We start from the raw sequence: 15,277 nt of genomic DNA on the forward strand, positions 1-15,277 counted from the left end.
GAAACTGTCAGCAAAAAGGACCTCCAGCAGGTTAAGCGGCAGCAGCAATGTCACAAGATACACCTGAAGTTCAGCATACTGTTACGGCAATTTAGCCTAAGAGAGGTAGCCTAGCTGGAAGAAAGTAGCATAGGAATTCTAAGAAATTCTAAAACTTCTAGAGCAATGCTGTCAGGGGAAGGAGGACCAACAAGCAAGCATTCTGGGAGTTCTCACTGATGAGAAAGACCCTTTCATCCCAAAGAATTTACAGGAATATTTGTATTGATTTTTTAATTTCCACCAATGGAAGTTAAGCTATTCCTTATTTAGCACATGAAAAACCATGGAGCAGTCAGTTTCCATTAACGTGCATTTCTAAGTATCATTCTGTTAAATGTCTCAGAGATAATTCTAGGAAGCATTTTTGCTTTCTAAGAACAATACTTTTCAGGATGATTCACTGTACTTTATCAAACTTAACTTGCTGTGATAACGGAAGTTGTGTGGCTTATTACAAGTAATGAAAACAAAAGTTTTCAGAAGATTCCTGGAAATATGTTTTTTCTTCAAGAGTACTTGAATATACTTACATATACGCTTACATAAATGCAAAGCCACCCGAAGAACAGCACTTTTCAAATAATAATGTGGTGCAGTAATATATCCATAAGAGTTACTGGCACTGCAAGGCTTATAGGACACTGCCAGATACAGGCCAAGAACTGATTATCCCAAGAATGCTGATAATGATGTTATTATTCAGGTCAGTATCACCTCTACAGACTACGTCAGTCATAAAAATAGGTATTTTGCCATTTTTCTCCTCATTCTCAAGACCTCTATCATGAATTACTTTGGCAAGATGAACACTCCTGAGTAGAATTATATTTTTTGCTATGTCTAGAAACACAAGCAATATGAGGCCAGCCAGCCTTCCAGTGGAGATTCTTACTACAGGAATATAATTAAAGATAGACAGAGATATCAGATCACGAAAGGAAACTGACAATATATTAATGAGTGTCATCAAAACGACTTTTTTATGTAGATGTCTCCATGGTCTAAAAAATTAAAACCCCAGCGCAAGAACATATTGAATTGACTAGACACAAGAAATTGTAGAGAAAAAAGTTTCTCCACTGGGACAGGTAAATGTTATATACCCTACACACAAGTCTGTCTTCATCAGGTCCTTATGATTTTATGGATGAAGCTTCCAATCAAGCAGCTTTCAAGGAAAAACATTTGTATTTCTAGAATTGTTTAAAGCCTTTGGCATCCTTCTGTCATGAATGAATGAAAGAAAAATAGTCCTACTCACTTTTCGTGTTCTTTCCACATCTCCACAAGGCAATCTTTTCACAAAATCAATACCAGTCAGTGGTGTCCCCGTTGGAGGCAACAAGATTGAGGCATCCATCATCAAGTACTCTACATTCATGGGTTTAATCTATAAAAATATTTTAACATTGATTACTATACAGAACAATAAGCATTTGCATCTTTACTTTCCAATACAACTCATGGTTGCATATTTTAAGAGGAAGGAATTGTTATAGAGCTCTGAGAATTTTTAATGCCATCCATCTTATTTTAAGCTCCTTACATGCAATCTCTATTTTATATTAGCTCATCGTTCCCAAACACACTGTTGAAGTTTCCATACTGAAAAAACATAGGAAAAAACTCTGAAAGATTACAGAAGAAAAGCTATTTCATGAGTACTAAAAACCAAAGTCTGTCAGGTTTGATTTTAAGTTTTGACTCAAATTTGTAATTACTTCAAATCACAAGACAGTTTCCCATATCTTTTTCTCTCCAAAAAGAACTCTTCAGTCTCTAATAATGAAATAACTTTCACATTAGACAATTCCCTTCAATCTTGGCACTAACAGAGTCTCTCCCTTACATGGTTGCTTATTTTCATAAGTGATGTCTAAAATATCTATCCTTCTGTACCTTTGGGCAATTTCATCTGAGTTCTATTATATACACGTGCACTGGAGACATGAACTTCTTTTTGTCAGAAAGCCAGCTGGAATGGCTAAAACATATAAAAGCCCTTCCCACAGCTTGTACGATATTCTGTACAGAAGAAAAATGCAGTCATGTGGGCATTCCAAAATAGCTAACTGTAACTGGGAGCATTCCTGGCCACTTTGCCATGGTCAGATACCATAAAAGAAGCAGACTGAAACAAGGTCCAGAATTTTCACAGTGCAGTCTTGAACTGCTGCCTTGCACACGTACAAACTCAAAAATAGTCTTTAGCCAATTTTTCTGATCTCAGAACAATTCATCTTCAGTGTCTAAAACACTGGATTAACAAATTCAATTAATGTGTAGAAACATACAGAAATCTACATCGACAATGAGAACAAATGAGAACACAGAACTAACATTTCTAACAAGTAACTACTTCAGATGCAATTCACATGAGCGTACACTGGTTTAAACAGCATTTACATCATAAAGGTGAAGAATGTTAAAAAAACGAAACCCATTGCTGAAAGCACAAAAATACTAAGGACTACAGTGTTCAATTTACTTGCTCCTCTGAACTTGTTCTCATCTATCCTTAATGAACACACAACTTTTTCCTTTCTTTGTCATTCAGACAGAGCAAGTATACTTCTGCCTTCGTAGAAGCTCTATACCATGTTACTTACACAACTCATCTGACAAGACAACATCAGTGTTACTCAGCACTTAAATCAGCCCACCCAGCAAGTCATTTACTAGTTAGGCAAATAAATATGCTTTAAGGAAAACAAAGTTCAAGTTCCAGAGTGTAGCTCTGTCTTTTATGGTAAATAAAAAAAATGCAGTCTCAGAAATAGAGATACAACAGAAAAACCTACACGTATACTGAACTTGCAGCACAAAAATGATGCTTGTATCAGTGCCACTTCTCAAACTAAAAGCAGAGCAATACTTAACTACCAAAAAATTAAATGTTTCACTAAATACTTCTATTATTTAGGCTGGTAAGATATGTGCAAGATGCTTCCCATATTAAAAGACTTATCCACCACTGAGTAAGTCACCAACACACAACTGTAGAAGCACCAATTGTGCTTTTTCAAAAAGACAACTAGTGGCTGCTCATTAAATCCCTGTACCACTGTGGGAAAAAACCTGTAACTGACTACCCAAAGTATTTTTATCTGAATTCTAACCTAAGAATCGAAACAGATAATTAGTTTTAAAACATGTTTACAGGTTAAATATGAACTGTCTGAGATTAAGTTTAGTAATCTGTTAAAACTTTCACAGCTGGTACTGCGGTGCAGGCAGTACCTCTCCTAGATGAGATAAAGGCCCTGATATTTGCTCGCTAGAACCCTGTTCTCTACTGGTAAGTAAAGTGGCACCACTCAAAACTGAAACCTTGCTGAGCTTCAGAAAGATAGAGGAAGATTTTCACATTGTTTAATAACTACAAAAAAATTAATCCAATGTCTCATTTCTCATTCATAAAGTAATTTTTGTACACACTTTCAGAAAGTAATGGGCTTTTATTTAATAAAGAGCTGTGAAATTTCACATAAATGATTCACCTAAGTGTAGACACAACTCAGAGACCAAAAAACCCACCCACATTTTGTTATTCTACTCCTGGAAATAAAGGTACCAGCATACTCAGTAGTTATCACTAAGTACTTGTTCTTGCTCCTATGTTGTATCTGGGTTTGAGGATTTGGCCGGGCAGAAGGGGTGTCACTTACTGTCATACTCCGGTATTCATCTTCAAACATATCCAGAAAAATTTCTTCTCCCTTTCAAAAAAAGGGATATGGACATATCATGAATCCTTACAGCTATGGAGCCATGCTTGTTTGTTTTTGTTTAATTGTGTACTGGGTGTTCCTGTCCAGGACCTGGCAGCAGGGCTGCAGGGGCCTCTGTGAGGAGAAGCCGGGACTGCCCCGTGCTGAACACAACCGGTTCCAGCCGCCTCCAACAGCCCCACTGCAGGACACAGCTGAGCCCTTCAGCAACACTGATGGTGCTGGGAAAATACGTTTAAGAAAGGGACAGAGATTCCTCTGCAGCCCGTGGAGAGGACCATGGTGGAACAGATATCCACACTGCAGCATTGGAGCAGGTGGATTTGCCCTGAAGGAACTGCAGTCTGTGGAGGACCCACACTGAAGCAGATTTTTTTCCTGAAGGACTGCAGCCCGTGGAGGAGAGGACTCACACTGGGGCAGGGGACAAGTGTGAGGAGGAAGCAGCAGCAGAGATGAACTGTTATGCACTGATGCCAAACCCCCATTTCCCATCCCCCCTGCACCACTCAGCAGGGGGAGAAGGCAGAAGAGTCAGGAATGCAGGAGTGAAGTTGAGTCTGGGAAAAGGGAGGAGTGGGGGGAAGGTGTTGTTTTAATTTGTCTTTGTTTCTCACTACCTAGATTTATTTTAATTGGCAATAAATTAATTTTTGCCAAGTTGGGTCTGTTTTGCCCACGATGGTAATTGGTAAGTGATCTCCCTGTCTTTATCTCAACCACAAGATTTTTTCATCTTATATTCTCCCTCCATCCTGCTGAGGAGGGGGAGTGAGAGAGCAGCTGGGTGGACATCTGGTAGCCAGCCAAGGTCAAGCCACCACAAGTTACTTATTTTTTGTAAGCCACATTGAGAAAACATTCTTCAAGAGAATTCTAACAAAAATAGGAAGAGATTTTAGACACTTGAGATCTGTCATGGATTTACTGCTCCTTATATAGAAGTTAACACCTAAGGCTAAAAATTTTATTTCTCTCATTGTTTACAGTATTAAAAAAAAGCAAAAAGCTGCAGAGGTCTCCAATAAGAAAAAAGATTACAATTTTAGATCATCATTTCAGATAAGACACAAATAAAAAGTAACACCAAAAAGAAACACATTCCATATTAGTGTCAATGACAAAATCCCAGAAATGTTCTAATAGCGTGGCTCTGTTGCATGAAATACCTAGCAGTTGCAACAAAAGCACATGACTGCTAACTTGACCTCCAGTACAAACCCTGGGAGACTTCTAACAGCCTTTTTGTGACGTATGTGTCCTGGTTTCGGCTAGGACAGAGTTAATTTTCTTCCTAGTAGCTGGTACAGTGCTGTGCTTTGGATTTAGTAGGAAAATAATGTTGATAACACACTGATGTTTTCAGTTGTTGCTAAGCAGTGTTTATACTAAGTCAAGGATTTTTCAGGTTCTCCTGCCCAGCCAGGAAGAAGGCTGGAGGGGCACAAGAAGCTGGGAGGGGACACAGCCAGGACAGCTGACCCAAACTGGCCAAAGGGATATTCCATACCATATGACATCATGCCCAGTATATAAACTGGGGGAGCTAGCTGGGAGGGGGGATCGCGGCTCAGGAACTAACTGGGCATCGGTCAACGAGTGGCGAGCAATTGCATTGTGCACCACTTGCTTTGTACAGTTTAATTCTTTTAGTATTACTATTGTCATATTATTATTATCATTATCATTGTTTTTCATTCCTTTCTGTCCTATTAAACTGTCTTTATCTCAACTCATGAGGTTTTTTTTCCTGATTCTCTCCCCCATCCCAGGGGTGGGGGGGCAGTGAGCGAGCGGCTGTGTGGTGCTTAGCTGCCGGCTGGGGTTAAACCACGACAGTATGTCAGTGTGGTACGGCAAGGGCAGGAAAGGAGAGGAATCCTCCAACAAAACACTTCCTTCTCTATCACAAATATGAAGTTTCCATCTTAAAAAAAAGTGCCGCCTTGGGCACTACACAGAGTGGGCTGCAGACTTGCTTCTAATTCCACATTACGTAAAGGATTTTTCCCTACAGCATTTTGCATATATACCTTATAGAAACGACGAAGGAGATGAACACTTTCCTCCCTTGCACCCTAGAAGAGATAAAATAACTGTGTTTCAGGGAGTAAATACACCATTTACTCAAAAGTCACATTTAAAAAAAACACCCAAAAACTCATACAGAAGAGACTGTCTATTAATATCCCCATACTCATAGCCTTCAGCCCAGAATTTGATAAATACAGTTCTTGCACTTATGAAAATACAGCTTATGTGAGCTTATTAGTTTCAAAACCACTTTTCTTTACGTTGTTGAGATGGATGACATACAAATTTCCAAGAGAAAATTAAACATAACCCTGCTTGAGAAGTTAGAGTTTAAATAGCAAGGTAACAGCAAAGCTGAGAACAGAAGTTGGGGCATTGATTCTTTATGTTCACTGCACAGAGCCACCAATGGAAAGATGTTCTAGAAGCTCAAATTTCACATTTATGCTTATTGCAGTCAGAAATGAAACAAATTTCTTCAACTATACTACAAGACTCAAAGACAAGTAATGCTTTGACTGGTAATTTGAAAGAAAATACTTACCTCAAGGCAAGCAAGGTGAACATTTTTTATGATGCTGCCATTTTTAGAAAACACAAGCTGCTTCAGCAACAGGCAGCCAAGTTCTAAAGTTGCCAAACGGATTTTTCCATCTATGAAAAGAAAATTTTAATATACAAAATAGTAGCAGTTTAAGTATTGCTTTTGTCATTACCCGATGTTCTTAACTGTTTCTACTCTTCTCTGCAATTGTCATAAACTTTGCTCCTCTGTCATACATACCCTATCTGACAAGGATGACTGCTGATGCTGGCTTACAATGCTGATGGCTATTAAAAAACAACCTGGAAGAGTAATTTAAAGCAGAAGAAACTTTAAAGCAGAACCATGCAATAAGAAGGCAATAAAGATTAATACTGCTAGAAAAGAAGCTGAAAACAATGCCTTTATCAATCTGAAGCACAGGTTGAATTACACTAAAATTACAAAAGAATCACAGATGTTTGGCGTGGATGAAGTTACAAGATGAAAGGAAGTTTTGTATATACTAATAAGGCATAGCTTTTCCTTAAAAAAAGTCCAAAGAGTTCAGATACAGCCTAGATGTGAGAATCTAGAGAAGTCAGAGTAAAAGAATGCATTGAGATTTTAAGCTTATAGTTTCAGAAGGATTTTTTAAAAAAAAAAGGCTATTAGAAATGTACAATCTGAGCTCAGTGATCAATACTAAGACAATATACCCAAGAGACAGACAGACATCTTAGCTTTTGACCCCAACTCCCATCTACTATTTTACAAGTTAGCACTATGCTGCCAGAAACTAAAGGTACAAAGGTCAGTACCCCCAAAAAGAAGAGAAAAGGAGATATTCTACACAGCATTTAGCAAGCTTAATAAGAACCCACTATTTCCACCCCTCCCCAGAAGTGCTTTTGTTTAAATAAATGCATTTCCTCATCTTGCACTCTTTCCCTCTGCAGTATGTACAAACTCTTTATATATAAATGTGGTTTTAATCTGTGACTGGCACATCAGCATAACAAGTTAATACTCTGTAGATCAGTCTTGCAAGTCAAACAAGCATTAGATTTTATTCTGCGGACAATCAGGATAGTGTGCCAGTTTCAGTGGAAAACCAGTTCTACTCATTTGAAGTTTTAAGAGGGGAAGTGCAGGGAGAAGAGCTGTGGCTTGAACAAAAATCATGTTTCTGTGGAATAGGTCACTGATCCTTGTATCCCTCATTTCACAAAAAAGTTGAAGTCAGGAAAAAACCCCACCTTTTCTGCAAAACAGTTCAGAACTGAAAATACAATCTGCAATTAAAAAAAATCATGGGAAAATTTACTATCACCTCTAGAGACAAAGGACTGCTATAAGCAAAGGGTACCATATAGTTTTCAAGACTACTTCTCCACTGGAATTACTTTTACAAGCAAAGGTGCCTCAGATCATATTTTCAGGATGAAACCCTACATTAAGCTGAAATCACTATACATCTCATCATTTTTGTTCATTCAGAAACACAGAAAGTAAGAATTAAGACAACAGATCCCTGTAGAGTTCTGAGTATAAAAACAACTATTCAGCAGAAATCCAGAGTTTCTGGTTCCTCAACAACCAAGGAAAGCCTGATAGTTGTCTTTCACAGACCAATACCTACTTATTGTTCATCAAAGAGCATACTAAACAGACACTTTCCCCTCAAAGACAAAAGGCTAGGTAGCTTTTTTTTCCCCCCCACCTTCAAAAATTTCAGCTTGGCAAGAAAAAAAAATTTGAAAAAGTGATACCTGGTTGTGCAGCATAATTCATTATCCTGATGAGCCCTTCTGCAAGTACATGATTATATGAATTTCTCTCTTCAGCATGTTGAGCTGGAAGTTGAATTCTCTCCAGCTTGACTGGGTCAATTCCTTTTGTGGGGGATGAAGGAAAAAAGGTAAATTAGTGTCCTGGTTTCGGCTGGGACAGAGTTAAATCTCTTATTAGTAGCTGGTACAGTGCTGTGTTTCAGTACCAACCACTTCTGAAGCAGCTTGAACTCCTTCATATGCTGTGAGAGTGTAATTAGCAATATAAAACTCGGCAAGTTAGTTTTGAATTTCTATTACAAGGAAAAGGAGGAAGAACAGAAAGACTAAACACATTTATGCATCACTGAAAAATCTCAGCCTTAAATGGAGCCTACTGCGTGAAGACACTCAAATCCCAAAGCGACTGGTGACATTGAAACCATTTTGCTGCATCTGGAATTCTCAGACTATTTGTTTGCATATAAATCAAAGCAAAGTCAAGCCATACATCTGAAGAGCATAAAGACTAAAGGGGAAAAGACGAAAGTCTGATTTTAAATTCTGCTTTGGTAGTAAGTGATCAGTTCATATATGTTTTAAAAAAATAGGAATTTTAGTTTGTAACTAGTAGCCTTTTATTTAGTATCCTCCCCAACGCAAATCACAGATTCTCACTGACTTGTATAAGGAAACTAAACCCATCTTTCTTCAACCTATCCCTCTAAAATAGCAAAGATATTTCTCAGAATAGACTGGTTACTGTAAGACCTCTTAGAACAAAACATAGTTATGGATTGCTGAGGATCTCCCTGTTCTTGTTCTAAAGAATGGTAATAACCCCATAAAACAGAAGATGACTATATTGCGGTTTATAGTTTCTTCCAACCCTGAACTGGTAGTTAACTCTACGTAACAATGCCATTTGTGATATCTGATTTATTTCTTCACTAAGCGTATGTATTTGGAACAATTAATAAAGGTCTGTTTGAAGATTAATGACAGCGATACAAATGTTCTCTGTGATGATGAGACTGAAGAAAGGGGTGGGGGGGAAGGAAGCATTTAATGAACCAGAGCAATCAGAGTATTAGTGTTCACAAAAATCTAACAGTTTAGTAAAAAGCTGCAGTTTTCCTTCTGGAAAGGAAAGCTGCTTATGAGTTAACATTTCTTAGAGAATATCTATATGCAGATTAAGCTCTCACAGAAGGACATAGTCATTAACCAGCAGAAAACCATTAAGGAGACTAAGAAAACATGGGGGAGGAATGAGGCAGGACCAGGCAGGTATTCAACAAAGTGGCCAAATGAAAATCATGGTGAAAGAATTCATATTCAGCATCTCACATTTGGTTGTCTGCCTACCAAGGATGCAGAGTTCTGCATTCTTGAGATACAGTACATGCTCTAGTGTTCTGGTTTCAGCTGGGACAGAGTTAACTCTCTTAGTAGCTGGTACAGTGCTGTGTTTTGGATTTAGTGTGAGAATGATGTTGATAACACACTGATGTTTTAGTTGTCGCTAAGTAGTGCTTATCTTAAGCCAAGGACTTTTCCGTTTCCCATGCTCTGCCAGCAAGCAGATGTGCAAGAAGCTGGGAGGGAGCACAGCCAGGGCAGCTGACCCGAACTAGCCAAAGAGATATTTCATACCATAGAATGTCATGCCCAGTATATAAAAACAGGGGGGAGTTGGCCGGGAGGGGCGGATCACTGCTGGGACATCGGTCAGTGGGTGGTGAGCAACTGCACTGTGCATCACTGGTCTTTTTCTTGGGTTTTATTTCTCTCTTTTGTTATATTCCCTTTCATTACAATTATTATATTTTTTTCATTATTAGTTAGTATTATATTTTATTTCACTATAGTTATTAAGCTGTTCTTATCTCAACCCACAAGTTTTACTTTTTTCCCCCCAATCCTCCTCCCCATCCCACTGGGAGGGGTGAGCGGCTGTGTGGTGCTTAGCTGCTGGCTCGGGTCAAACCATGACATCTAGCAACATATATGAAGGGCTTCTTCTGGGATTAAAGATTTCTCGGATACAATTTGCAACAAATCTGTTTAGCTGCATACGTGTACCTCTTGAGATTCTTTCTTGCTGTTCACATGGATATTTCTTGCTGGTGAAAAACAAGCACATTTTCTTCAAACTCGTTCAAGAACATGGTGCAAAACGCAGACTCAGTATCCAAATGGAAGGAGTTACGATCAAAAGCCTCAAAAGGGTGTCTACATTTAGTGACAGAGACTGAGAAGGCTGCTCCCTTAGAAGCAAGGCCTGAAACCAAAGTTCTTGGTTAAGCTAGAGCAATTCAGATTTTTTTTGAATGTGTTCTGTTGTAGCCTTCTCCACAGTGCCAGAATGAGTGGGGGGGGGGGGGGGGGAAGGTGAAATTCAGACTGACCAGCTACAGAATCAGAAACATATCTGAAACAGCCAATATACTGAAATAGAAAACTGCAACTCATTTTCCTGTGGTGTAGAGAGGACAAGCTTGTGTTGCATTCAGTCACAAGAAATCATCCTAAATTTCCAATTTATTATCTGTTTGTTTGACCTGATTCAAGTGCTCACTAGAGCATTTACCATCTCCGTCAGATAGACAGTAAATAGATAATCAGATCCTAGACACACAACTCCTAGATATTTATTACATCCTGAAACTGGGGAAACAACTTGCCCTCTCCATGTTTGGAGAGAGACCTTCATGCGCTTTTGTCACAGAAAAGGATCATCTACCCATACCTTGAGAAAGTCTGTAAGCAGACAGATCTCTTGCATTATGCTGAATTCAGATATAAACATTGGCTCCAGCTCAATCCTGAGGCACCTTCCATGACTGATATTGAATTTGGTGCAGAAAGGAGCAGCTGTACAGCTCCTAAGCTTTTAAAGAACAACATTATGCTCCTGCATCAAACAGGGGCACTAAATCAGCAACTTGTAAAACCCATCCTCTTCAAGACACAGAGGCACTGATTCTGTGGCCCCCAAGGCTGAAAGCAGTCTATTACATGGCACAAGAGGAATGGGTTAGTGAAAGACAGTGAAGACCAAAACTGGATGTCATTATCTGTCTAGCACCTAAGATCTAGGGTCAAGGACAGGGGGAGAAAAGAAAATAGCTTCCAAAGAGCAACAGGTTAATGTAAATTGTTGACAAGGAAAGCCAATGAGTATAGCCTAAAGAATTTTTCATTTAGAGAGGGCTGATGTGACCACCAAAGAATGAAGTGTAGATTTTGACCCCTTCAGTGCATAAAAGCTATCCCCAGTTTTAGGGCCAGGATACTTTTAGTCTCTTAAAAGGTAGATATTTCACTGCCTGTTGTATTTCTCTTGGTAACCCTGGCTATTGGCTGAAAAATAAACAGCACAGAGATTGCTGAAACTAAGCAGCAAGAGGCTGCATCTGCTGCATTCCTCACTGTTTACAGCAATACTATAGATGTAAGCAAATCATCTTTGAAACAAGAGAGGATATCAGACTTTTTCTGGGAACAGGATATTGAAGAGTGACTAATTACACTAAAAGCAAATACAGTGGGCTGAAGGACTATGGTCTTAAATAGAAGAATTCTTAAGAAACACAACCCTAGAGTGCAGGCTTACTCCTTTACAATGACATTGAAAGACTTCCAGGGACCCTCTGAAGCTGCAACAGTTACAACTAATGATTTTGGCTATTCACAGCTTCAACTAATGAATTTTAAGAGAAGAGAATCCATCTCTGACACCAGAGTTTTCTAGCACAGTGATGCTCAAAAGTCCCTCTGGGAAAGAAATTTTCTTGAAGAGTATACTGGTTGCAGAGGGGGGTGGGAAATCAGAGATGCAAGTCAGAGAGGGCTAAAGCATGGCAAGGCTGTGGGGTGCTATCTTTGGTGATATTAGTTGTGTTATTATCTCTTGTCGTAAGAGACTGTGAAAGCCCTGAAATTGTCTGCAAATTATAATCTCAGAGAAGCATTCCTTCATTCCTGGAAAAAGATAAAGCCATCAAGAGGACGGAGGAGAACAGTAGGGGCTCAGCTTAGCTAGTTCCCTCAGGACTCTCATTTCCACTCTACTTGCCCATTAGAGGTACCTTGAAGCTAGAACAGAATCCTTACTTTTAAGCATGCCATCACACCTGATGCTCTTTTGCTCAGTTTACTGTAGCACTTGACTCATTTAAATTACCAGTATGTTATAGAAACTATCCTCATAAGCAGAAAATAACTTAAATTCAGCTCTCGATTCCTGAAACACATAATTACTCAAATGCATGAGATGTTTACATTATTGTTCCATAAGGAATCTATTTAAAATGCACACAAACATAAACAGCAAAAAGCTAACCATAATCATCCCTTAGAAAAGGTCACATATGCTCATACTGTCTGAATTATAATGAAGTACACATTTAACGTAGTTTTGCTAGTTTATAAAATAGTCCAGGCTCCTTGGGAGACTTGCAAGATGTATTATGGCATAGAACACTGAGAACCGAAACAAGCTTTCAATCAATTATGGCACAATGGATGAGAAGGCTGTTGAGGAATTGCATAGTATAAAAAGAATTACTGAAGGACTGTCAAAGCTGGATAGAAATAGGCAATACACGACTTCCATAATCACATTTGATTCTCAGGCCTTGTGCATTATCTATATGTTTAAAGTATACAAAGATTTAATTTTAACATATGGGGACAAGTTTTATAAAATTTTATACTTGGCTTACATGTAGCAATCACAGTACATGCAAAGTGGGAAAGAAATGGATCCCATATTTAGGTAGATTCAATATAGTGGGCTTCAACTGAAATTAAGAGATTAAAAATGAAACACAATAATCCTATTCCAATTCCAAGAAACCTGTGGAAGAAGTTATCGAATGTTCACAAAGCCTTCTACCAAATCGTTCTTAACAAGGTGATCCTTAGCAACTGTTTTTACTTACAGCATACTTATTTCTGCCTCCCCCATGTAAAGAATTTCTCACCATAAGGCATGCATAAACATCAGTTACAAACAGATCGTGCCTGTCTAAAACCATGTGTCTCATTTAGTTTTCTGTGGAAAAAACAAAAATTGCTTACCTTTGTTGTGTGACATTGCATATAGAAGACAGAGCACAAAGAGGGCATAGTAATCATCTTCAGCACAGTCCAATGCATTATAGACCATATCGAGAAAAGGCCTGTGGAAAGGAGTAATTTTAAAATGGTTAAGAAAAAGACCATATCTGCAGAAAAATTAGTAACTGTCTTGTTCTACATATAGCTAATGGAAGAGGCAAATTTACAGTAAAGCATATTTTCAGGCATTAAACAAAAACTAACCAGTTTAAGAGTACTCAGATTATAGCTATGCCTTGTATTTACATTCTGACATTAATTCTGATGTTTTAACAGGATTTGTTACATAATACTTTCCCAAGAATTTATCGTTCACACATTTACTAGGTTGTTTGTAGCGCATTTAGCATGCATGCAGCAGCACTGTACAGCTTGTTTTAAGTGTATACATAAGTAACTTCAAGAAGCTGCTATGACTGTTGCATAAAAAAAAAGACTACCTTAAAACTCATGTACTAAATGGAGTTGAAAAGTTCTTACTATTACAAGAAAGCAGTTTTCACCAAGAGTTTGGAGGAAGCTAGGTTATTCTAAAACAATCAGTCAAAAACTTTACCATCGAACAGTTATAGGAAAGAAAAATGAACAAAGAGGGAACATTTGAATGGAAAAAAGAAAGCTTTGGACTGCAGATGAGCTTTGTTTTCCTGGGTTTAAGCATGTGTGACCTATGACACATACACAGGAAGCTACAAACAATGCCAAGTTCACCCTTCACCTGTACCCTGAACTGACCAGAAAAATCAGTTTAATCCAGAAGCCATTTGGACAGATCAGATATGGCTGAGATTCAGCTGATATTAGCACAAGCCTGATGGCAAGGCAACTTGTCTTCTTGTCTTAAGCTGGCTTGCATCCAATCAGTTCAGAGCACGAGTAGAAATTAAATCCATTTTCACAGGTGGCCCAGACAGACAAAAAAAAAAATCAGGGAAGTGTCAGTCACCAGAAGAAGAGAGTTTAGAACTTTGATTGAAAAGAGGTAATTCCTACCTCTCAAACTATTTTTTTAAACAGTGAAAGGAAAAAAATCCTTACATTACCTAAATTACATCCAAATAAAATACATTAAAGTAACATCCAAAGTCATAAAAACAAATACATTTTCCTATCTTCAGACCTAGCAGACAAGAAGCATCCACTACAAACTCATCCTTGTGGTTAGCTATGTGTCAGAAGGGCTATCAAAGATCAGAACACAACATACTTCTTTACCTATTCCAGACCTGTGGTGCCCTCATGGTCACACTTAATATATCCCAGTAAGCCACTCAACTGAATTCATAACAATGTATTTAACACTTCCCATCAGCTCCATGCACATTTCAAGAACATGCTCTCTTTTACTAAAACAAGGCTATGACAAGAATAACAGAACCATTCCTCTGCTCAGTTCATAACATTGCAGTCTTATGTTTGTGCATTTCTGGAGCTGGATTACAAGCATCCTCTATGATATACTTAAATGCCACTGAGTTTTGATCCCTCTTTGCCCAAGTTCAACACTGCTGTACGTACCTAAGCCAAATTTCCCACGTAATGTTCCTATTGTATATCTCAAAAGAACATAACTATTCAAGCAAAGACAGCCTAAAGAATTAGCAATGTTGAAAATAAACGAAGAGTGCCTTCAAGTCTTCCTAAGCATTAAACAAGCCCTGCAAGCCTCATGACATCCTGAAACGGGGTGCTTTACACATAGCAAAAGGAGTTCAGCTTCAAGGTCTAAAGAAGAAAGAGGACCAAGATATCCAGGTTCAAGATTATTAAAATACTTAAATGCTAGATAACACTAGGTCTGCTGTCAGACCAACAATAGATGGTAATTACCCTAAAAACTGACCTACAACGTAAAGTAATATTTATTTTAATTTTATTAAAAACAAGCCTTTAGGTTTAAAATTTCCAGCAGTGAGGCACATCAAAATAAAATTACACCAAAAATACTTAAACTTTCTCTTTAATGTTCTTCACAGTAGTATAAGGTCTAAGGGAAACTGAAAACTTGACTTACCTTTTACAGCTACAGATTTTTAACTGCAAACTGT

At 38.3% G+C, this 15,277-nt stretch overlaps 1 protein-coding gene across 4 annotated transcripts in view; it reads right to left on the reverse strand.

Annotated features, from left to right (window-relative positions):
* CLEC16A (C-type lectin domain containing 16A) overlaps positions 1-15,277 on the reverse strand; it is a 93,782-nt gene that overhangs the window by 51,548 nt on the left and 26,957 nt on the right. For all 4 annotated transcript variants that reach the window (XM_050905879.1, XM_050905881.1, XM_050905877.1 and 1 more), the window contains 6 exons: positions 13,191-13,291; positions 8,103-8,225; positions 6,352-6,461; positions 5,807-5,851; positions 3,711-3,761; positions 1,304-1,432 (listed from right to left, as the gene is read on the reverse strand). In XM_050905879.1, coding sequence (XP_050761836.1) covers positions 1,304-1,432; positions 3,711-3,761; positions 5,807-5,851; positions 6,352-6,461; positions 8,103-8,225; positions 13,191-13,291 — 559 coding nt within the window. The remainder of the gene's footprint in view (positions 1-1,303; positions 1,433-3,710; positions 3,762-5,806; positions 5,852-6,351; positions 6,462-8,102; positions 8,226-13,190; positions 13,292-15,277) is intronic.

The sequence above is a fragment of the Gymnogyps californianus genome, chromosome 15, assembly GCF_018139145.2.
Source record: "Gymnogyps californianus isolate 813 chromosome 15, ASM1813914v2, whole genome shotgun sequence".
Taxonomy (NCBI): domain Eukaryota; kingdom Metazoa; phylum Chordata; class Aves; order Accipitriformes; family Cathartidae; genus Gymnogyps; species Gymnogyps californianus.